At 43.1% G+C, this 24330-nt stretch overlaps 2 protein-coding genes and 1 pseudogene across 4 annotated transcripts in view; 2 read left to right on the top strand and 1 right to left on the bottom strand.

Annotated features, from left to right (window-relative positions):
- Positions 1-1448: 1448 nt before the first annotated feature.
- LOC112229622 lies at positions 1449-7017 on the bottom strand (annotated as a pseudogene).
- Positions 7018-7250: 233 nt separating this feature from the next.
- On the top strand, positions 7251-22174 carry ngly1 (N-glycanase 1). Its single transcript, XM_024395559.2, has 12 exons — positions 7251-7423; positions 15339-15453; positions 15627-15860; positions 16157-16319; positions 17644-17863; positions 18101-18222; positions 18521-18666; positions 18938-19048; positions 19453-19629; positions 19910-20101; positions 20392-20569; positions 20814-22174. The coding sequence occupies exons 1-12, from the start codon at positions 7323-7325 to the stop codon at positions 20990-20992; spliced, it is 1938 nt and encodes a 645-aa protein (XP_024251327.1). The 5' UTR covers positions 7251-7322; the 3' UTR covers positions 20993-22174.
- Positions 22175-22284: 110 nt separating this feature from the next.
- LOC112234837 (DNA topoisomerase 2-beta-like) overlaps positions 22285-24330 on the top strand; it is a 45044-nt gene continuing 42998 nt past the window's right edge. For all 3 annotated transcript variants that reach the window (XM_042310043.1, XM_042310042.1, XM_042310041.1), the window contains exon 1: positions 22285-22761. In XM_042310043.1, the coding sequence (XP_042165977.1) occupies positions 22720-22761 (42 nt within the window). In that variant the 5' untranslated portion in view covers positions 22285-22719. The remainder of the gene's footprint in view (positions 22762-24330) is intronic.

Below are 24330 nucleotides of genomic sequence, written 5' to 3'. Positions count from 1 at the left end.
AATCTCCATTGAAAGCTATTTTTTTTGTCCAGGATTAGGCTTTGTAATCTGTGTCCGGGAAACCGGCACCCCAGTATCTAGAATAGATCTTAGTAACAAAGCTTCATCTGAAATGTCATTGCCAGAATCCATAAATGAAATTGTGTAATGAAGCATATATGGGACTGTATAAAGTGAAGGTCTTCAGTTAAAACATTCTACTGCAATGGTTTTACAAGTTGGATTGTACAACCCAGAATGAAGGGTTCGAAAGGATGAAGTGTCTGATTTTGTGTTGATTTTATTTACAACCCACAATGAAGGGTTTGAAAGTGTCTGTGGTTTTATGAGTTGACTTTGTTTACTTACTCCTTTGATAGTTTAAGTAATCACCAAATTAATACAATGTAATAATAATTATCACAGTGAGTGATAAGAGGTAATGTGATGGAAAATGTTTGCTTTTCTAATAACCATTTTCTGTGTTCATGCAAGTGACTGATTGATCATGCCTGGGAGGAATCCTCACTATCAGTATCTGCAATTTGGCAGTACGCCCAGAACCTTGTTTTGAGAACAGAAAGGGACATCTGTTTCAAGGTCTCAGCTTGGAGAGAAGAAGCCTTGTGAGGTATTGGTCAGTCACATGCATGAACCAAATGTTAATGACAAATGAATTATGAATAAGCTAAATCGTGCAAATATAACTTGTCTGTGTAAGCAGCATATAAGAGAACTAACGGGACTGCCCTGGGGGAGCTCCTGACTGACATGTGTACATGATGCATTGAGTTGGTTGGAACCTCTCCAGCACACTGATAACAAAGAATGATTCATTTAATATTGACTTCAGGTGTCCCTGGTGGTAATTTCCACGACACTAGGATGGATGAACACCGTAAATACCAGTACATACACAAAATGCTCTGCTTGCATGTATTGCTGATTTAACAAACAAAACCCTAAGCACTTTCAGAGGGAGAGCGAGAGAGAGAGGATTATTGGAAATGTTAGATCATCTCTCCTCCAATAAACAGCAGTGCTAAATCCGGTTGTAGAATTACACTAGTGGTTCTTTGGTCACTCTATCCGCAATCACATTTTGCTCTACCATCCTCTATAGGTCAAGTATCCCCAGGTTTACCCATAACCCAGGTTGAGAACCACTAAATTCCACCATTAAAAACCTTGTTTTGGAGGACAGGAAGTGGGCATTTGGGACCCAAATGAGTGACTGTGATGTGGTGGATGGTGGATCCAGGAAGCCTTGGGAAGTTACACTTTATGACTAACCAACTGCTCATTACTGGGCTGGGACACATTCTTCTATTACAATAGGCTCTGAGATGGAGCTGAACTTCCTGTATAGACTGTCTAAATATAAAAGGTAATAAACCCATAGCTTCTCCAGTGTAGTCTCCATGTGAGACAGTGCCACCTGCTGGTGATAAATATATATACTACTGGTATTCAAGTACACAAAGTATATCTGTATTTTAATGAACAAAATGCAAACATCGATCATAATTTCATGCAAATGATTTACTGTTACATGTCCCAATATAATATTGAGAACATATTGAAACTGAAATACTAGGAATCTATAAAGGATCTGTTGCGAAATCAAATCCCATACAAAACCAGTAAGAAGTGAATCCTTCCGACAAGCTTTTCAGACACTGGTGAAACACAGCGACACATTAGTCACCCCAAACGCAAAAGAGTTTGAGAAATACCCATCTGCCCTCTGTCTTCCACTGCTATGCAGTGCAGGGCACATAGTTCAGGTCAAACTCTGGCTCAGTGAAGTTCAGGTTGAGGGTGGGTGGGTGGCAAAATGCTGTGGTAGCAGGCCAGAGCAGTGAAGGCTGCCTCTAGGGCCCCGGCAGCCCCCAGGAGAAGCCCCGTGGCCCCTTTAGTGGAGGGGACAGCCAGGTTGGTGGCGTGCTGCTGGAACAGTCTCTTGATGGCAGTGTTCTCTGCAGAATCACCTAGTGGTGTATAGGTGGCATGTGCATTCCCATACGTCACATGGGCTGGTTCCACACCAGTGTCTCAGAGTGCTGCAGACATGCACCTGGAAGAAGAACAGGAGAATGAAAGTGGACTGTAAAAATGCCATGACTTCAAATATGTTCACAATTTCATTTTAAAAAATCCTTAAAAAAAAGTTTTAAAATAGGCCTAAGATTTTTAAATGTTTTATGTCATGGTCAAGTTGATAGATTTTGATAATGGTACTGGCTACAGTACATCTCAATGATTCCTTAACACAAATAGTATGCACCTGGTGAAAGAGTGCTATAAACCCCATCCATGACTATTACCCGATGGCTCCATCTCCGTCAGCAGTGGGGGCTGTGATGTGGCTGGCGTCCCCTGACAGGCCATACCCCAGCACCTCAGCATACACCCTGGCCCCCCTCCTCACAGCATGCTCCCACTCCTCCAGGAACACCACCGCAGACCCTTCACCAATCACAAACCCACCCCTCTCTGGGTGTAAGGGCCGTGATGCCAGCCTGGGCTGGTCGTTCCAATGGGTACCCAAAGACCTTCAAGTAAATGTAAAAGTTGAATTACACCCACATAGCAGTCAATACCAACTGAAATCCATGAACATACAAATGGCATAGGCATATCTTAATACATATGTAAAAATGTATAAAAAGGACAGACTAGATGTATACTAACAACAACACAAAAAAAACAAATATCCTGGGATCTTCAAGATTTACCTCACCCTCGCAAACCCCGCAATTGACAGAGGTCCCACACAGGCTTCTGTCCCACCCACTACCATGGCGACAGCGTTTCCATGGGCAATGAACCTGGCTGCGTCACCGAGGGCATGGTCTCCAGTTGTGCAGGCGGTGGACACGGCGTGGTTGGGGCCTTTTAGTTTGTGCTTAATGCTGACGTGACCTGCAGCCATGTTGACCAGGATACGAGGTACAAAGGGGCTGACCTAGAATACAATTTTTATTAACTCCATCCATCCATCGAAATGGAAATTGGTGTTTATTTGCAGACTGTTCTTATATAATCCCAAATTCTCAACCCTCCTCTGCAAATAGGACACATTCAGACTACAAAGGGAAGCACAGCCAAATCAAATCAAATTTTATTTAACACATACACATGGTTAGCAGATGTTAATGCGAGTGTAGCGAAATGCTTGTGCTTCTAGTTCCGACAATGCAGTAATAATCCAACAAGTAATCTAACTAAAAATTCAAAAAAAAAAAACCTACTGTCTTATACACAGTGTAAGGGGATAAAGAATATGTACATAAAGATATATGAATGAGTGATGGTACAGAGCAGCTTAGGCAAGATACAGATGGTATCGAGTACAGTATATACATATGAGATGAGTATGTAAACAAAGTGGCATAGTTAAAGTGGCTAGTGATACATGTATTACATAAGGATGCAGTAGATGATATAGAGTACAGTATATACGTATACATATGAGATGAATAATGTAGGTTATGTAAACATTATATTAGGTAGCATTGTTTAAAGTGGCTAGTGATATATTTTACATCATTTCCCATTATTAAAGTTGCTGGAGTTGAGTCAGTGTGTTGGCAGCAGCCACTCAATGTTAGTGGTGGCTGTTTAACAGTCTGATGGCCTTGAGATAGAAGCTGTTTTTCAGTCTCTCGGTCCCAGCTTTGATGCACCTGTACTGACCTCGCCTTCTGGATGATAGCGGGGTGAACAGGCAGTGGCTCGGGTGGTTGTTGTCCTTGATGATCTTTATGGCCTTCCTGTAACATCGGGTGGTGTAGGTGTCCTGGAGGGCAGGTAGTTTGCCCCCGGTGATGCGTTGTGCAGACCTCACTACCCTCTGGAGAGCCTTACGGTTGTGGGCGGAGCAGTTGCCGTACCAGGCGCTGATACAGCCTGCCAGGATGCTCTCGATTGTGCATCTGTAGAAGTTTGTGAGTGCTTTTGGTGACAGGCCGAATTTCTTCAGCCACCTGAGGTTGAAGAGGCGCTGCTGCGCCTTCTTCACGATGCTGTCTGTGTGAGTGGACCAATTCAGTTTGTCTGTGATATGTATGCCGAGGAACTTAAAACTTACTACCCTCTCCACTACTGTTCCATCGATGTGGATAGGGGGGTGTTCCCTCTGCTGTTTCCTGAAGTCCACAATCATCTCCTTAGTTTTGTTGACGTTGAGTGTGAGGTTATTTTCCTGACACCACACTCCGAGGGCCCTCACCTCCTCCCTGTAGGCCGTCTCGTCGTTGTTGGTAATCAAGCCTACCACTGTTGTGTCGTCCGCAAACTTGATGATTGAGTTGGAGGCGTGCGTGGCCACGCAGTCGTGGGTGAACAGGGAGTACAGGAGAGGGCTCAGAACGCACCCTGCCGCATGCTGCCCAGTGACACAAGCCTACCAGACGAGCTAAATCACTTCTATGCTCGCTTCGAGGCAAGCAACACTGAGGCAAGCAACACTGAGGCATGTATGAGAGCATCAGCTGTTCCGGGCAACTGTGTGATCACGCTCTCCATAGCTGACGTGAGTAAGACCTTTAAACAGGTCAACATACACAAGGCTGCGGGGCCAGACGGATTACCAGGACGTGTGCTCCAGGCATGTGCTGACCAACTGGCAGGTGTCTTTACTGACATTTTCAACATGTCCCTGATTGAGTCTGTAATGCCAACATGTTTCAAGCAGACCGTCATAGTCCCTGTGCCCAAGAACACAAAGGCAACCTGCCTAAATGACTACAGACCCGTAGCACTCACACCCATAGCCATGAAATACTTTGAAAGGTTGGTAATGGCTCACATCAACACCATTATTACAGAAACTCTAGACCCACTCCAATTTGCATACCGCCCAAACAGATCCATAGTGGATGCAATCTCTATTGCACTCCACACTGCCCTTTCCCAACTGGACAAAAGGAACACTTATGTGAGAATGCTATTCATTGACTACAGCTCAGCGTTCAACACCATAGTGCCCTCAAAGCTCATCACTAAGCTAAGGATCCTGGGACTAAACACCTCCCTCTGCAACTGGATCCTGGACTTCCTGACGGGCCACCCCCAGGTGGTGAGGGTAGGTAGCAACACATCTGCCACGCTGATCCTCAACACTGGAGTTCCCCAGGGGTGCTTGCTCTGTCCCCTCCTGTACTCCCTGTTCACCCACGACTGCATGGCCAGGCACGACTCCAACACCATCATTAAGTTTGCAGACGACACAACAGTCTGTTCACCGACAACGACGAGGCAGCCTATAGGGAGGAGGTCAGACACCTGGCCGGGTGGTGCCAGAATAACAACCTATCCCTCAATGTAACCAAGACTAAGGAGATGATTGTGGACTACAGGAAAAGTAGGATCGAGCAAGGCCCCATTCTCATCGATGGGGCTGTAGTAGAGCAGGTCGAGAGCTTCAAGTTCCTTGGTGTCCACATCAGCAACAAACTAGAATGGTCCAAACACACCAAGACAGTCATGAAGAGGGCACAACAAAGCCTAATCCCCCTCAGGAAACTAAAAAGATTTGGCATGGGTCCTGAGATCCTCAAAAGGTTCTACAGCTGCAACATCGAGGGCATCACTGCCCTGGTTGCATCACTGCCTGGTAAGGCAATTGCTAGGCCTCTGACCGCAAGGCACTACAGAGGGTAGTGCGTACGGCCCAGTACATTACTGGGGCTAAGCTGCCTGCCATCCAGGACCTCTACACCAGGCGGTGTCAGAGGAAGGCCCTAAAAATTGTCAAAGACCCCAGCCACCCCAGTCATAGAGTGTTCTCTCTATTACCGCATGGCAAGCAGAACCGGAGTGCCAAGTCTAGGACAAAAAGGCTTCTCAACAGTTTTTACCCCCAAGCCATAAGACTCCTGAACAGGTCATCAAATGGCTACCCGGACTATTTGCATTGTGTGCCCCCCCAAACCCTCTTTTTACGCTACTGCTACTTTCTGTTCATCATATATGTAGTGACTTTAACCATATCTACATAAACATACTACTTCAATCAGCCTGACTAACCGGTGTCTGTATGTAGCCTCGCTACATCCTCGCTACTGTGTATATAGCCTGTCTTTTTACTGTTGTTTTATTTCTTTACTTACCTATTGTTTACCTAATACCTTTTTTTGCACTATTGGTTAGAGCCTGTAAGTAATCATTTCACTGTAAGGTTTTGTTTATTCCATGTGTAACTCTGTGTTGTTGTTTATGTCACACTGCTATGCTTTATCTTGGCCAGGTCGCAGTTGCAAATGAGAACTTGTTCTCAACTAGCCTACCTGGTGAAATAAAAAATAAAATAAAAAATAGAATAAATCATACCAAGTTTGATGATTCTGTTATAATCAGTGAAAGCGTTATTGATTTATATAGCTTTAAATGGCATTTTATAGATGTTGTGTATTTCTATCATGTCAAAACTGGATTTTTTCCCTCAAAACAAAGGTTGTAAAAGTATGCTAGACATTTATAGAATAAATCATATCTAGTTTGATGTTTCTATGACAAACGGTGAATTAGTTATTGATCTATACAGTTTTAAATGGCATTTGATAGATTTGATGTATTTCTATCAAGTCAAAAGTGGATTTTTTTTCCTCAAAACAAAGGTTGTAAAACTATGCTAGACATTTATAGAATAAACCATATCTAGTTTTATGTTTCTGTGACAATCAATGAATTAGTTATTTTAAATGGCTTTTGGCAAATGTCTTATGAATGTCTATTGAAAGTCCAAATGTGTGAATATAAAACCAACTTTACTGCGGTATCATATCCTTACTGCTCCATCTGTGACCCTGGACCCAGGCTGTCAATGACTGATCCCTCACCAACACGACAACATAACAGGCTATTAGTGTTGTAATTTGTCCAACTACGAAATACACCTCCCTGAATCATCTATTTGCCACCTACCACGTGAAAGCGACGATATATTATGTCATTATACCTCTGAAATCCTCTGCAAATGTCAAATGTGTCTTGCTCACACACTGGCATCCAAGCAAGTGAGTTCATTCAACGGGGATACTAATCGTATTGCCTGATACCATACATTGAACATAGAAGTGTAGATTACAATTTATATACAACAGAACAATGTCAATTAATGTATACATTTGGGAAATATTGATTTATGGATGTCATTACCATATTTTACATCGATTTCTGAATAGTTTTTATTTTTAATATTCGTGATTTGTTCAGGCATTGCAATGGCAGCTATTTGGATTATTTACTTGAAGTTGCTAGCAACAATGAAATCGTCGTTCATATAGCTAGCTACCCTAGTGAGTAAAATACGGGAAGGAGGTTGTAGCAGAGAGGACATGGCTGGGTCTCAAGGATTCTCAACGCTATGCGAAAATTCGAATGAAGTGTTTCTAGACGTCGCGAAATTGTTGATCACCTATGCCGACAACATTCTTAGGTAATACTGTCTGTGTGCTTGAATGTAAGCGGAAAAGATTGCCTAGCTAACTTTGCTAGTTAGCTTATAATGCTAGCTTCCTTACTAACTATTTTAGATTATTTAGCTCATAGTTATACATTATGCAGTGTCATCTTGTTGAAAAGAAAATGGAAATACGAGGCGACTACAAGCTACTGAAACGGGCAAAGCTGTCATCCGCTCGAGTTGCGAACGCTTGTTACATTGTAACGGCATTTATTTTCATATTGGAAACGATTGTAACAAATGTAACTACTTATCTCTAACTCAACTTTATCTCATGCAGCTCCTGATTAACGTATGAAACCTGCCTGTTCTTTATACCGACATAACATACAATGCCTTGCAAAAATATTCAGACCCCTTGCCTGTTGGATTTCATTTAAATTGAAAAAATAGTCATCGACACAATCATGTCTAAGTGGATTTCTTTTTTAAAAATTAATAAAATGTAATAACTAAAATATAGTCGTATTCAGCTCCCTAAGTCAATACGTGTTAGGAAAACCCATTAGCATCGATTACAGCTGTCTTCTTGGGCAGCTGCAAAATGCAGAATTTGCTCCTCCATTTCCTTGTTGCTAAAATTGTAATTGTTCGCCTAATTTCAGTTTGACAAAACAATGTATAGTGTAGATCATTGTACCATCTCTAAACCGCTGTGAAATATTTGCAATAACCTAAAATATGGTATTTTCTGCTTTATTTAAGCTACCTAAAGTAACATACTGACCACACCGCTCCCATCGCGTGCACAAGCGTTGCGAAATAAATGTACACATGCATGTTATTCAATCATTGCGCCAACGAGCGTCTGCTTTGCCAAGCGCTAAAATAGAAGTCAGTTCTATTTGTGACACCTTGTGCAAGCCCTGCCTCTCCCATCTCCTCATTGGTTATACCCACTTGGGTGATTGAAAGATGCACTGAGGTCGGTTGTTGTGGTAATACTATGAAAGTTAGATGCCAATCGCCATATAAATTAGCGATCACGACACACAGGTTGAAATATCAAAACTCTGACCCAATTATAGTAATTTAGTCAAAAAGCATTAAACATTTATGGCAATTTAGCCAGCTAGCTTGCTGTTGCTAGATAATTTGTCCTGGGATATAAATGTTTAGTTGTTTTACCTGAAATCCACAAGGTCCTCTACTCTAACAATTAATACACACAAAACGGTCAACCGAATCGTTTCTAGTCATCTCTCCATGTTCCAGGCTTTTTCTTTGGACTTTGTATGGCGTTAGATGCCAAACTTTCATAGTATTACCACGACGACCAACCGACCTCAGTTTCTCTTTCAATCACCCACGTGGGTATAACCAATGAGGAGATGGCACGTGGGTATCTGCTTTTATAAACCAATGAGGAGATGGGAGAGGCAGGACTTCGTCACAAATAGAACTGACTTCTATTTTAGCGCTTGGCAACGCAGATGCTTGTTGGCACGCGTGAGCAGTGTGGGTGCAATGGTTGAATAACATGTATGTGTACATTTACTTTTGCGACGTGAGCGGTGTGTGTTAGTTCTATGTTAATTTGGTTGGTCCTCCAAAAAGTTATGTATTGCAGCTTTAAAGTTATGGGAGTTGTCTTGAGTATTTCTGGGTAAATCTCTACTCGATTTGCACACCTGGATTGTGCAATATTTGCCCATTTTATTATTTTCAAAATTATTCAAGGTCTGTCAAGCTGTTGTGGGATCATGGCTACACAGCAATTGTCATGTCTTGTCATAGATTTTAAAGCAGATTTGTCAAAACTGTAACTTGGCCACTCCAGAAAGTTCATTCTTCTTGGTAAGCAACTCCAGTGTAGATTTGGCCTTGTATTTTAGGTTGTCCTGCTGAAAGGTGAATTCCTCTCCCAGTGACTGGTGTATGGCAGACTGACTGAAGTAGGTTTTCCTCTAGCATTTTGCATGTGCTTAGATCCACCCCATTTCTTTTTATTCTGGAAAAAAACTCTGTTATTTGCCAATGTCAAGCATACCATACCATGATTCAGCCACCACCATGCTCGAAAATAAGGAGGCAGTTACTCAATGATGTGTTGGCTTTGCCCCAAACATAAGGCTTTACATTTAGGCCAAATTATGTATTCCTTTGCTGTGTTTTTTGTCGTTGTTGCAATATTACTTTTGTTCCTTGTTGCATACAAGATGCATGTTTTGGAATATTTTTATTCTGTATATTTCTATTATTTTCACTCTGTCATTTAGGTTATTATTGTGGAGTTCCTACAATGTTGTTCCACCCTTATTTTTCTCCCATCACAGCCATTGAACTCTAGCCATTATGGCCTCATGGTATTTTGTTAATTTAACCTTCATTTAACTAGGCAAGTCAGATAAGAACAAATTCTTATTTACAATGACTGCCTATCCCGCCCGACTCTGGGCCAATTGTGCGCCGCCCTATGGGACTCCCAATCACGGCTGGTTGTGATACAGCCTGGAATCAAACCAGGGTGTCTGTAGCACTGAGATGCAGTGCCTTAGACCACTGTGCCACGCTCCGGGAGCCCATCCTGTCCTGCAGCTCAGTTCAGAAGGACAACCATCTTTGCTGTGTCTGGGTGGTTGAATACATAAACAAAAGCATAGTTATCTTGACCATGCATCAGGAGATATTCAATGTCTGATTTTGTTTTTAACGTTTTAATTTAAAACAATTTGTTATTATTACCCGTCTACCAATCACTGCCCTCTTTTATGAGGCTTTTGAAAAGCTCCCTGATCTTTGTAGTTATTTCAATACTTGATTGAGGGACCTGACAGATGTTGTATGTATGGGGGACAGAGGAATGTTTAGTCATTCAAAAATGTCAACCTGTATTATATCACACTGAGAGAGTCCATTTGATTTGTTCAGCCAAATTGTATGAAAATCCAAGATGGCATAGCAGTTCAGACGTCTTTTGTCCTTGTCTTGTCCCATCTATATATACCTTTTATATATATATATGTGGGAAAAAAAAAAAAAATAAAAAAAAAAAATAAAAATAAAAAAATATATATATATATATTTTTTTTCCCACATATCTTTTTATATATATATTTTTTAAAATTTTCCATAAACATCTTCAAAACACTCCTGCAACCCGCCTCACCAATTTATATTTATAAAAAAAGTATTATTTACCTCATCTGTAATCTTCCAAGAAGCTAGCCAGGAGCTAGCCAGAAGCTACCCAGAAGCTAATCAGAAGCTAGTTAGCTTCTTTACTGGCTAATCGTTAGTATTCAGCTAACCACGGTTTGTGGTCATCAGCTATCATTTAGCTCGAAAATCTATCGCCAGTTTTATACAGCGCTGCTCGGAACGGAACATACCGGACCAATTTTTCTCTCCATGTCCCTGGATTTCAACCGCTAACTCTGGACATTCATACCTGGATCTCATAGCTAGCTAGCTGCTATCCGTGTGACTATCGGCTTTCGTCGATTCCGGAGCAAACATCAATTATTCCGGAGCTAGCCAGCTGAAGAGTTCCATCAATCACTCCTGGGCTACAATCACCTATCCGGACCCGTTTTACTGCCTATTCGGAGCCCCACCGGGCCTTCACAACTGGACTGCCGACGTTATCTACCCGAAGGAGTTATCCGGCTGGCTCCTCCGTCGCGACATTACCTGAACGCCCATCTGCGGCCCGCTAACAGTTAGCTGTCTTATCGGCTGCTATCTGAATAGACAATCGGACAATTTATTCATTTATTATTTTTTATTCTTCTTGGGCCTTTATAACTATATCTATTGTTTTGTTTTTTGTTGTGTGATTTGGATTAATCCCCTCTACCACACGGAACCCCACTAATCTGTTGACGGAACGGAAGAGGTGGCTAATAAAAGACCTCCATCCTATCGTAGCTTGCTACCGATGGCCTGGCTAGCTGTCTAAATCGCCGTGACCCCCAACCTCTCTACTCACTGGACCCTTTTGATCACTCGACTAAGCATGCCTCTCCTTAATGTCAATATGCCTTGTCCATTGCTGTTCTGGTTAGTGTTTATTGGCTTATTTCACTGTAGAGCCTCTAGTCCTGCCTCTAGTCCTGCTCACTATACCTTATCCAACCTATTAGTTCCACCACCCACACATGCAATGACATCCCCTGGTTTCAATGATGTTTCTAGAGACAATATCTCTCTCTTCATCACTCAATACCTAGGTTTACCTCCACTGTATTCACATCCTACCATACCTTTGTCTGTACATTATACCTTGATGCTATTTTATCGCCCCCAGAAACCTCCTTTTACTCTCTGTTCCAGACGTTCTAGATGACCAATTCTTATTGCTTTTAGCCGTACTCTTATTTTACTCCTCCTCTGTTCCTCTGGTGATGTAGAGGTGAATCCAGGCCCTGCAGTGCCTAGCTCCACTCCTATTCCCCAGGCGCTCTCTTTTGACAACTTCTGTAACCGTAATAGCCTTGGTTTCATGCATGTTAACATTAGAAGCCTCCTCCCTAAGTTTGTTCTATTCACTGCTTTAGCACACTCTGCCAACCCGGATGTTCTAGCTGTGTCTGAATCCTGGCTTAGGAAGACCACCAAAAATTCTGAAATTTTAATCCCAAACTACAACATTTTCAGACAAGATAGAACTGCCAAAGGGGGCGGTGTTGCAATATACTGCAAAGATAGCCTGCAGAGTTCTGTCCTACTATCCAGGTCTGTACCCAAACCATTTGAACTTCTACTTTTAAAAATCCACCTCTCTAAAAACAAGTCTCTCACCGTTGCCGCCTGCTATAGACCACCCTCTGCCCCCAGCTGTGCTCTGGACACCATATGTGAACTGATTGCCCCCCATCTATCTTCAGAGCTCGTGCTGCTAGGCGACCTAAACTGGAACATGTTTAACACCCCAGCCATCCTACAATCTAAACTTGATGCCCTCAATCTCACACAAATGATCAATGAACCTATCAGGTACCTCCACAAAGCCTTAAACACAGGCACCCTCATAGATACCATCCTAACCAACTTGCCCTCTAAATACACCTCTGCTGTCTTCAACCAAGATCTCAACGATCACTGCCTCATTGCCTGCATCCGTAATGGGTCAGCGGTCAAACGACCTCCACTCATCACTGTCAAACGCTCCCTGAAACACTTCAGCGAGCACGCCTTTCTAATCGACCTGGCCGGGGTATCCTTGAAGGATATTGATCTCATCCTGTCAGGAGAGGATGCCTGGATATTTTTTTAAATGCCTTCCTAACCATCTTAAATAAACATGCCCCATTCAAGAAATTTAGAACCAGGAACAGATATAGCCCTTGGTTCTCCCCAGACCTGACTGCCCTTAACCAACACAAAAACATCCTATGGCGTTCTGCATTAGCATCGAACAGCCCCCGTGATATGCAGCTGTTCAGGGAAGCTAGAAACCATTATACACAGGCAGTGAGAAGAGCCAAGGCTAGCTTTTTCAAGCAGAAATTTGCTTCCTGCAACACAAACTCAAAAAGTTCTGGGACACTGTAAAGTCCATGGAGAATAAGAACACCTCCTCCCAGCTGCCCACTGCACTGAAGATAGGAAACACTGTCACCACTGATAAATCCACCATAATTGAGAATTTCAATAAGCATTTTTCTACGGCTGGCCATGCTTTCCACCTGGCTACTCCTACCCCGGTCATCAGCACTGCACCCCCCCCACAGCAACTCGCCCAAGCCTTCCCCATTTCTCCTTCTCCCAAATCCGTTCAGCTGATGTTCTGAAAGAGCTGCAAAATCTGGACCCCTACAAATCAGCCGGGCTAGACAATCTGGACCCTTTCTTTCTAAAATTATCTGCCGAAATTGTTGCCACCCCTATTACTAGCCTGTTCAACCTCTCTTTCTTGTCATCTGAGATTCCCAAAGATTGGAAAGCAGCTGCGGTCATCCCCCTCTTCAAAGCGGGGGACACTCTTGACCCAAACTGCTACAGACCTATATCTATCCTACCATGCCTTTCTAAGGTCTTCGAAAGCCAAGTCAACAAACAGATTACCAACCATTTTGAATCTCACCATACCTTCTCTGCTATGCAATCTGGTTTCAGAGCTGGTCATGGGTGCACCTCAGCCACGCTCAAGGTCCTAAACGATATCTTAACCGCCATCGATAAGAAACATTACTGTGCAGCCGTATTCATTGATCTGGCCAAGGCTTTCGACTCTCAATCACCACATCCTCATCGGCAGACTCGACAGCCTTGGTTTCTCAAATGATTGCCTCGCCTGGTTCACCAACTACTTCTCTGATAGAGTTCAGTGTGTCAAATCGGAGGGTCTGCTGTCCGGACCTCTGGCAGTCTCTATGGGGGTGCCACAGGGTTCAATTCTTGGACCGACTCTCTTCTCTGTATACATCAATGATCTTGCTGCTGGTGAGTCTCTGATCCACCTCTACGCAGACTACACCATTCTGTATACTTCTGGCCCTTCTTTGGACACTGTTAACAACCCTCCAGGCAAGCTTCAATGCCATACAACTCTCCTTCCGTGGCCTCTAATTGCTCTTAAATACAAGTAAAACTAAATGCATCCTCTTCAACCGATCGCTACCTGCACCTGCCCGCCTGTCCAACATCACTACTCTGGACGGCTCTGACTTAGAATACGTGGACAACTACAAATACTTAGGTGTCTGGTTAGACTGTAAACTCTCCTTCCAGACCCATATCAAACATCTCCAATCCAAAGTTAAATCTAGAATTGGCTTCCTATTTCGCAACAAAGCATCCTTCACTCATGCTGCCAAACATACCCTTGTAAAACTGACCATCCTACCAATCCTCGACTTCGGCGATGTCATTTACAAAATAGCCTCCAATACCCTACTCAACAAATTGGATGCAGTCTATCATAGTGCAATCCGTTTTGTCACCAAAGCCCCATATGCTACCCACCATTGCGACCTGTACGCTCTCGTTGGCTGGCCCTCACTTCATACTCGTCGCCAAACCCACTGGCTCCATGTCATCTACAAGACCCTGCTAGGTAAAGTCCCCCCTTATCTCAGCTCGCTGGTCACCATAGCATCTCCCACCTGTAGCACACGCTCCAGCAGGTATATCTCTCTAGTCACCCCCAAAACCAATTCTTTCTTTGGCCTCCTTCCAGTTCTCTGCTGCCAATGACTGGAACGAACTACAAAAATCTCTGAAACTGGAAACACTTATCTCCCTCACTAGCTTTAAGCACCAACTGTCAGAGCAGCTCACAGATTACTGCACCTGTACATAGCCCACCTATAATTTAGCCCAAACAACTACCTCTTTCCCTACTGTATTTAATTAATTAATTAATTTTGCTCCTTTGCACCCCATTATTTTTATTTCTACTTTGCACATTCTTCCATTGCAAAACTACCATTCCAGTGTTTTACTTGCTATATTGTATTTACTTTGCCACCATGGCCTTTTTTTGCCTTTACCTCCCTAATCTCACCTCATTTGCTCACATCGTATATAGACTTGTTTATACTGTATTATTGACTGTATGTTTGTTTTACTCCATGTGTTGTGTGTGTAGAACTGCTTTGCTTTATCTTGGCCAGGTCGCAATTGTAAATGAGAACTTGTTCTCAACTTGCCTACCTGGTTAAATAAAGGTGAAATAAAAAAATAAAAAATTCCTGGGCTAATTTAGGCTTGCCTAAACAGAAGGGCTGAATACGTATGCAACAAATACAAAATTCATAATTTTAAATCTTAAAAAATAGTTTTTCTTCGTCTGAGTATTTTGTGTGGATTGACAAATTACAATCCGTTTTAATCCCACTACATCACAAAACGTTAAGAAATCCACAGGGTCTGAATACTTTTGCAAGGCACTGTGCATCCAATACATTTTCTCTAGCTAAAATATTTGTGAATGTCGTTGCAGGAATCCCAATGAAGGCAAATACAGGTCTATTCGAATAGGGAACCCTACATTTTCCACCAAACTCCTTCCTATCAGAGGGGCAGTGGAGTGCCTCTTTGAGATGGGCTTTGAGGAGGTAGGCTACTGTTGTCATCCTTATTCTAAAAACACACTGATTGCATGTCATTGAAATGTCAGGAAAGATGTATGCATGACTGCCTTTGAAAAGTTCTCCATAAGTAAACATGCCAGAAGCCTCGATGCATGTCTTTTGGGATGCATTTTTATCTGGATGTCTCCCTCTCTCAGGCTGAAACTCACCTGGTGTTCCCCAAGTCTGCCTCTGTGGACCAGCTGAGGAGAATCCGGGAGTCCATCGCTGCAGAAAGGGATCAGAGACTAGGTGTGGGGCAGCCCCAACAGTCTCCTGTGACAGCAAGTGCCACAGCCCTAGCCTCAGCTCCGGCCTCGGCAGCAGCCCAGGGTCCACCTGTTATTGCCAGCCTGGCAGCTAGACAAACCCCTGCACAAGCACCCTCCTTGGTAAAGCTTCAGTCTTGTGTGATAATTTCTCTCTGATACTCTTTTGTATTTTTTATTTGTATTTTATTAGGATCCCCATTAGCTGTTGCAAAAGCAACAGCTCCTCTTCCTGGGGTCCACATGAAACATAATACAGAACATCATTAGACAAGAACAGCTCAAAGACAGAACTTTGTACATGTTCTTACTTTGTCAGTAAACAATTGCATCCCTTCAATTGAACTCTCTCTCATCTCTCTCTCACCCCCCTCTCTCTCTTTTTAATCTATCTCCCTCCCTCTGTTTCTGTTCATCAGGAAAGCAGTATGATCTTCCTGACCACCCTCCAGTCTAACTTCCAGCATGTGATGGAGTATGAGAACTCAGAGCTACAGCAGAAGGCTTTAGGTGTTATACCACACCAGCAGCTGACCACCACAGCCAAGGAGAAACTACAACAGGCCAAGCAGGCCGATCCAGGTAAAACCAACCCCGTAGTTCAGAGTTCCTATTCAGGTTTAACCTCGTTCCCAGTCTCAATTGCTATTGCTGGTTGGCAGATGAGATGAATTCCAGCTAAACCAGTTCTACTGTGCTTTATAAACTCTGGGTGGATTGCAACATAGATGTTGAACTTCACATGGTGCACCGTGTTGGTACAGTTTTTCTTAATGATACTGAGTGCTAAAATAAGCTTGATTGCAATGAAAAACTCACAACAACAAAGCAGTGATTTGGTTGATCTTCAGGGGTGCAAACTAGTCACCTTTCGGTGAAATTTGCCTTTTTGAATCCAAAATATATCCCACCGTATGTGATTCGTGTAGATCCAATGAGAAGTTTGGGGGTGGGGGGCTTTGGCTGACTACTAGCTGTATGCGAACGAGTGATACGCGTTTGGAGCAATACTGGATGTATCCAAGGCTTAGCCAATCGTTCACGTAACAGAATGCAGCACGTGACTGAAGAGAGAAGAGACAACCAATTTGGTAGTTACAACCGCATCAGTGCACGCTCTGGAAAGAGCGGTAAATCAGTGGCCAATAATAGTTGCATTTGAGATCAGCAGTGCGGGTAATTTTAGCACTTATTGTTGGTTTAACGAGACATTACCTTGTTTTAGTAAGTTGTTAGCTTCAATAGGCGTAATAATTAAAACGACAACAAGAACACTGTTGCTACTTCACTCGACACAGAAGGTGCATGAATAAAGGACCAAACTCTTCAGAGCTTGTAATCAAACAGTTGATATTTATTGTATTTCTGGATGAAGATTTTTATTTTATTTTTAATTTTACCCCTTTTTCTCCCCAATTTCGTGGTGTCCAATTGTTTTAGTAGCTACTATCTTGTCTCATCGCTACAACTCCCATACAGGCTCGGGAGAGACGAAGGTTGAAAGTCATGCGTCCTCCGATACACAACCCAACCAAGCTGCACTGCTTCTTAACACAGCGCTCATCCAACCCGGAAGCCAGCCGCACCAGTGTGTCGGAGGAAATGCCGTGCACCTGGCAAGCCCCGCCCGCCACAGGAGTCGCTGGTGCGCGATGAGCCAAGGATATCCCTACCAGCCAAGCCCTCCCTAACCCGGACGACGCTAGGCCAATTGTGCGTCGCCCCACGGACCTCCCGGTCGCGGCCGGTTACGACAGAGCCTGGGCGCGAACCCAGGGTCTCTGGTGGCACAGCTGGCGCTGCAGTACAGCGCCCTTAACCACTGCGCCACCCGGGAGGCCGTCCATGAACTTTAAAGACATTTGTTCTTGCTTTGACCTTATTCCTGTCTCTCTCCGGTCTTCAGATTGCAACCTGAGTGAAGAGGACCTACTGGTGCTGGAGCTGCTCCGCTGGTTTAAAGGGGATTTCTTCTCCTGGGTGGACTGCCTGCCGTGCAACCACTGTGGGGGTCCAACCCAATCCTCAGGCCCACTGGCCCCTTCTACAGAGGACCTTCGCTGGGGAGCCCAGAGGGTAGAGAACCATCACTGTCAGGCCTGTAACCACTCTACCAGGTTCCCCAGGTGGGTTCAATGAGTCAGTGTTTTCTCTATCATTATATATCCCACCTGTTTCAAAGAAGAGCTGGAACGTGATCCTACATGGCCAGTTGGTAGGAGCGTGGCGCTAACAATTCCAAGGTCGTGGGTTCAATTTCTGCAGGGATTTTAATAAAAAAATGTATGCACTCACTACTGTATGTCACATTGGATAAAACATCTGCTAAGCTACATATTAAGACATCACTCTCATGTGTGCAGGTACAACAACCCTGAGAAGCTGCTGGAAACCAGGAGAGGGCGCTGTGGGGAGTGGGCCAACTGTTTCACCCTGTGCTGCAGAGCCCTGGACCTGGAGGCCAGGTATATCTGGGACAGCACAGGTACTGTAACACTCTATTCATTCATGTTAAAGCACAGAAGCTGTTACTGGAGGCTCTACTAATTAAGACTGGTTCAGGAGGGGGTCTCTCGACATGTTCCTATTCTGTGATAGTGTGACTGCTTTCCCATTCTCTGCTATTATCCCTGGAGAGGTTTATTGACTACATGGAGCTATTGGCTCCATGGCGGTTTATCCTATTCTCAACTATTTCTAATTGGCCATAACTGTGTATCTCCTCAAATACTGTATGGCAGATATGTCGTTAATATGTTCTCCTGTTCCTTGTCCTGTCCCAGACCACGTGTGGACGGAGGTGTACTCTGCCTCTCAGCATCGCTGGCTGCACTGTGACTCCTGTGAGAACGCCTGTGACAAACCTTTGCTCTATGAGATTGGTTGGGGGAAGAAACTAGACTACGTTCTGGCTTTCTCCAAGGACCAGGTGAGGAACACACTCGCTCTCACACAGAATGTACACTTTGAAGGTGCCGGAGAGGGTAGTTGGCGTTTCCCACTGAAAATGCTGAGTTCAAACACAATGCAATAGTAAGCATTCCCTTAGGCCCAATCTGTTAAAGTATGAAGCGATGCTTTACCTAATCTCTTCACCCATGCTTAGCTTGATTACACACACTTCAGAAACAAATGAGTCAATAAGTCTCTAGCTGTGGCTTGTAGAGTTTTCAGGATGTTAGGAGTGTGTTGTGCTGCAGGTGGTGGATGTGACCTGGAGGTATTCCTGTTACCACCCGGAGGTCCTGTCCAGACGGAACAAGGTCCAGGAGCCCTGGCTGCTATACACCATCAACGGGCTCAATGCTGTGGTAGGTTCACCTCAGACCTCCACCACTTTTTAACCTCATATATTCATCACCAAACCCGTGTCTACATATGTGTAAACCGGTATAGTGCTTCACGTGTTATGAGCATATATGTTATGCAATTTGTGTAGAGAGACCTCATCTGGTGAGGTAGATTGTAAGCATACAAGCAACTGTATTCAAAAGGAGGCTTATTAAATGTACTTTTCAAACTATACTTTTTTTTAAGCTTAATGGCCCTGAATTTGCCAGTCAGCTCAAGAGATTCTGCAGCCCCTCATCCATGTTGTTCAGGGTTTGTCTATAGAGGCACCAGTCTCTTTACCCAGAGCCTGATAACATTCCTATGTGTTCATCTGTAGAGGGTAGAGCTCAGTCACCCATCACTTTTCTGTATTCATGTCCAGAGGCAGCAGTCCCTGAGCTCTGAGAGGAAGAAGGAGCTGTTAGAGAGACTCCTAGTGGAGCTGGTGGAGTTTATATCTCCTAAGACACCCAAACAGGGCGAGCTGGGAGGACGCAACTCTGGCTCCCTGGCCTGGAGGAATGCCCGCGGCGAAACAGGACCAGGGACTACCCCATCGGTGAGCTATACAGCTGTGTTACTGAGTCAAATAACTTGTTACTTCCTTGCATCTTTGTGGACCCACTGGGACCACTGATTCGAACATGTATGCATGTATGACTGTAGTCGCTTTGGATAAAAATATCTGCTAAATGGTGTTGTTATTATTATTTATTATTATTATTAATAATAACTGTAATGGTCCTTTGAGTCAGATAGTTACAAGACCATTGTTTCCCCCATTGGTCCCCAAGGAACGTCTCTTTTTAAATGAATGTATTTGTGTTTCTCTCTACCAGGCTGCTGCAGCAGAGTTTGTGTTTGTTCCGACTGAGAAGGAGAAGAGTGGGAGAGTATTCCATCTGCGGTACAACTCCACCAAGGATCACTACTGCAGGGTGTCCAATGACAGTGAGGACATCCAGGGCTGGGACAAGACTGTGTGGAGGAAAGAGTCTGTCTTCAGGAAGCTGGAGAATGACTGGCAGATGGTTAGTGTTTATCCATGATATATCATAAACGATAAGATGCAATGCTCTTATTGATTCAATCTAGTTCTTATATTGACACATCAATGGGATACTTTGTTGCTTATCTGTCTTTTTAATACTGGTCAGTCTATGATCGTTAATTCAAGGGCATTCCTTTTTTGCAGAACCAATAATAAAGAAGTAGCCTTTATCAATGTATCCTAACTTGTATGATGTATGTATCGCAACTGTAAATGTTTCCATATTTCTGCTGTCTTTTTCCTGTCAGTAAATGCGCTCTGTCCTGTCAGGTATATCTAGCTCGTACAGAGGGCTCATCGTCAGGGAAGATCAGTTGGAAGTTGGACTGTGCTCCTGTAAGGATGAAGATAAAGACGGTCTCAGTCAGAGCATGCAGCCAGACCTTTCACTCTGGAACCGTCCGCTGGGGTCTGCAGTCTGGACAGAACACCACAGAGTTCTCAGGAGGTTGATGGATGATTGATAGATTTGGCTGGTTTATGTGACGCATCCCTTTCACTATTAAGTTGGAAGCATTTTTTTCAAATTGACTTGAAGTGCTAATTGTATACTTAGTGATTTTGTAAATGTAAAACGGATATTATGATTTGATAATCAGGTATGCTTTGCTTGTGCACTTAAATATATAAAATGTTCTTCTTTATCCTGCATAACAATGTCTTTATGTTTTGTCATGTTTTTGAACACTCAGACGGGGAGATGCATTTGCTTCCGGGTCTTTCTGGATCCTCTGAGTTGGTCTTGGAGGCGGAGCTAGCCGGAGGAGAGGGCGAGTCGTCATGGCAACACTCCCAGCTGTTCCGGCGGAGTTTGAATGAGCCGGAGGAATCCTCGTTGGAAATCCTTGTTGAGATGGAGGAGGATGCTTAATGATGGAGACACTGTATATTCGATCGCTCTGAGCAAGGCGCTGCTACGTTAATCTTCACGTAATGAGTAGTTATTTTGGGATGCAACATGATGTATAGATCAGTGATTCTTCTCAGTGCCTTGCTCAAGATCAGGGGAGTCAAACTCATTCCATGGAGGGCCTAGTGTCTGCTTTTTTCTTCTTCTTTCAATTAAGACTTAGACTACCAGGTGAGGGGAGTTCCTTACTAATTAGTGACCATAATTCATCAATGAATTACAAGGGAGGTGTGAAAATCCAGACATACTGCCCTCCGTGGAATGAGATCGACACATGCTCAATATGATCACCTTGAATACACCGACTCTGTACATAGACATGTATAGTATATTCATATGCGTCTTGGCACTTATGAGACAAACGAAGGGTTAGTAGTTTGGTGATGATGATGGTTGTGGGTACAGGATGGATGGTCGGTCAATTAGTCCAATAATCCTTTGGGATCTGTGTGTCTTGAATCAATAATCTTATATTGATTACAGATTTTGTAATGAGGCTGGTTGGATATTTACTGCCAGGAATGTAGCAAGACCCAGACCTAGCTTCTGTATGACACAAAAGCCTCTTATCTAGACTGTCTCTGCCTAATAAGGAGTAACTTAATCCTCTTGGACCTCTTGGGCGCATATGGTGTCCAACATGGCTTTCCACCTCAAAGGGGACAGTGGATCAATATGGCCTGGCTGCAAACCCCTGCCAAAGCAAGGTTCTGGCTCCTGGACATAGGAATATGACCTGTGAGCCTGAAGTCCATCTGATATGGATTTTCCACTTGTCTTTTGAAGAAAAGCAATATAATATCTGTGTAATTGTTGAATGGACCCCAGAAAGCAATGTAACTATTGATAGGTTTTTATGTCAGTATCCACTTATGGATATACAGGTATTCTATATTTTATTTGTGGTGAATGCATGATGAAGACCTCTGTTAAAATATTTTAACTACAACTACCTTGCAGAAATATGAAAGAAGTTCATGTGTCCTTGTTCAAATATGTCAATTGTGCAATCAGTTGTGCAAAAAATACGCTTTTTTGATTAACTGGTTTCATGCAGTCTATGGACTACATGGGTTCCTATGTAAGAAAAGTAGTGCGGGCGGTGTTTCTACTACCACCTACTGATTAAAAATTACAAGTACATCGTGGGGCATGTATTTTTGTTTCTTCCCCATTGGCTGAAGTACCGGCTCCTAGAAAAGCGAGCACCGGATTGGTGGGTTCCGCTGTGGGGAATTGTCGCCTTGCGGATGGTGGAACCTGACGGAGGCAGGCGGCGGTGTTATTATTTGTGAATGAACATTTTGGTATTGATTTACAGCCGTATTTTAAAGTAATTTTGTTTATACAGTATTTCAATTTATTTTGTACTAAATTACATTTTGTGGAACTATTTAACGTCTGGATTTTGTACAGTAATTTATACACATCGGCAAGTAGCACGCAAGCGTTGACGATTTCAGGCCTAGTTCTAACCACCGCTCGTCGATTTTAACAATAGCCGCGCTATAGTCCCTCATCTTGAACTATTTTGACAGACATTTTATACTTGTACTGACACAGAAAATAACAGAATGGGGTCCGTTAACTGAAAGCATTCCTGAGTTTATGGACTATATTGTATGCCGGACTTTTCAGTATTTTATCTGCTTAGTAGCATCACTCAAATTTAGGGAAACAAAAGGAAGATGTCCAACGGCGCAGCAGGAAGTGGGGGTCTGACTTGGGTGGTAAGTTACTATTTTGTTATGTTGCATTTACTGGACATGTTTGCTTTATCGCTTCAGCTAACGTTGATAATTTTGCCGGGATGCATGAGAGATATTCCCAAGTTTCAAGAGCTGGATATTTGTAAAATGGCCAGTGATAACTAGCCAGCAGCTAATGCATTCCTTTAAACTATCCTGCGCCTATTCAAGATCGGCCATGATTTGGGATATTCATTTAGCTACGATTGCCCGGCACATACTATCACAGATTGGTCCACCAACGTCAGATACATTGTTTTCTTTTTTCATGTCATTCGGCAACATTGCTTTTCAGTGAGTGAGCCACTTGGCCAATGGCAATGCCCCAAGAAATTCTTTGTTGCAATACACGTCAAGTGTGATTGATTGATAGTCCGTTTGTATATTTTACATGCACGCCGTTTTAAATATAGAATCGTGAATGTGTCTCAAATACCGTTATTCGTAGGTAGCCTAATCTCTATTAAAAAAAATAATTATGCGACATATTCCTTAAACGTATTTGCACGACATTTGGTCAGCTAACGTTAACTTTAGCAGCGACCAGCCCGTAGATACGGCAGCACAATTTGGGACCTGTGTAAAGCTAGCCACAAGGATTAGCCACAATAGTGGAATTTGCGGTTTTCCTTCTAAATAAAAGTCCCTCATTTGAAAGTGATTCAAACGGATATAAATAGTGGAATCGTGACATATTTGGACTAGATAATGCTAAACAAAAGACAATTAGTTAATTTGACAAAAATCTGTTGAAATCATACTGTGGATGTATTAGACCTTAGAATTGCATCGGGGGCATACTTGTATGTGATATTTGAAGGGCAGCGGTGCATTTTGAACCCACAACCTCTGTTTTTCAATTAGTTCTTCAGAACCGCACCGGTCCGTTTAATTGAACATTGAATTATGTTTTTTTTGGGCCTGATTGCAGCCCTGTTTTCTATTTTAAAAATGTATGAAAATAAAATGGAGACAATTTTAAAATAAATGTCACACCAAAAATGAGCATGACAACATATTGGGCCATATTATCAGGCTGGTGTGTTATTTAGCAATAAGTAATTATCACCTGTAGCCCAACTGATGCAGTATAGTTGCTATAAATAAATAGATGGGGTTGCCCATCTGTATTTGCGCTAATCATTAGCTAGAGTTGTATTTTTAAAATTTAACCAGGCAAGTCAGTTAAGAACAAATTCTTAATTACAATGACAGCCTAGGAACAATGGGTTAACTGCCGTGTTCAGGGGCAGAACGACAGATTTTTACCTTGTCAGCTCGGGAATTCAATCTAGCAACCTTTTGGTTACTGGCCCAATGCTCTAACCACTAGGATACCTGCCGATCAGTGCTTCCCAAACTTTTTCAGTCTTGGCCCTTTCATCATGGGGGGAAGTAAGGCGGATCGGTTGCTGCTGGTCAGAGTCTGAGACAGGCATGCTGCCTCTGACTGGGGAGAGAAACGGGCTAGCTTGAGCCTACTGCCTGAGGTTCAGAGAAACAGCCCTTCTGTAATTATGTGGTTTACTGGAACCCAGTTTCAAAGTTTAT

The sequence above is a fragment of the Oncorhynchus tshawytscha genome, linkage group LG31, assembly GCF_018296145.1.
Source record: "Oncorhynchus tshawytscha isolate Ot180627B linkage group LG31, Otsh_v2.0, whole genome shotgun sequence".
Lineage (NCBI taxonomy): Eukaryota > Metazoa > Chordata > Actinopteri > Salmoniformes > Salmonidae > Oncorhynchus > Oncorhynchus tshawytscha.
The sequence above is the reverse complement of the archived record's forward strand: the minus strand, read 5'-3'. Positions and strand labels throughout refer to the sequence as shown.

What these genes read in the sequence shown, in the direction of transcription:
- ngly1 (XM_024395559.2), top strand. Translation starts at nt 7,323, where the DNA reads ATGGCTGGGTCTCAAGGATTCTCAACGCTATGCGAAAATTCGAATGAA. An exon ending in TTGAGATGGGCTTTGAGGAG is followed by an intron (nt 15,454 to 15,626) that starts GTAGGCTACTGT and finishes TCCCTCTCTCAG; the next exon opens with GCTGAAACTCACCTGGTGTT. An exon ending in CACCACAGAGTTCTCAGGAG is followed by an intron (nt 20,570 to 20,813) that starts GTTGATGGATGA and finishes TTGAACACTCAG; the next exon opens with ACGGGGAGATGCATTTGCTT.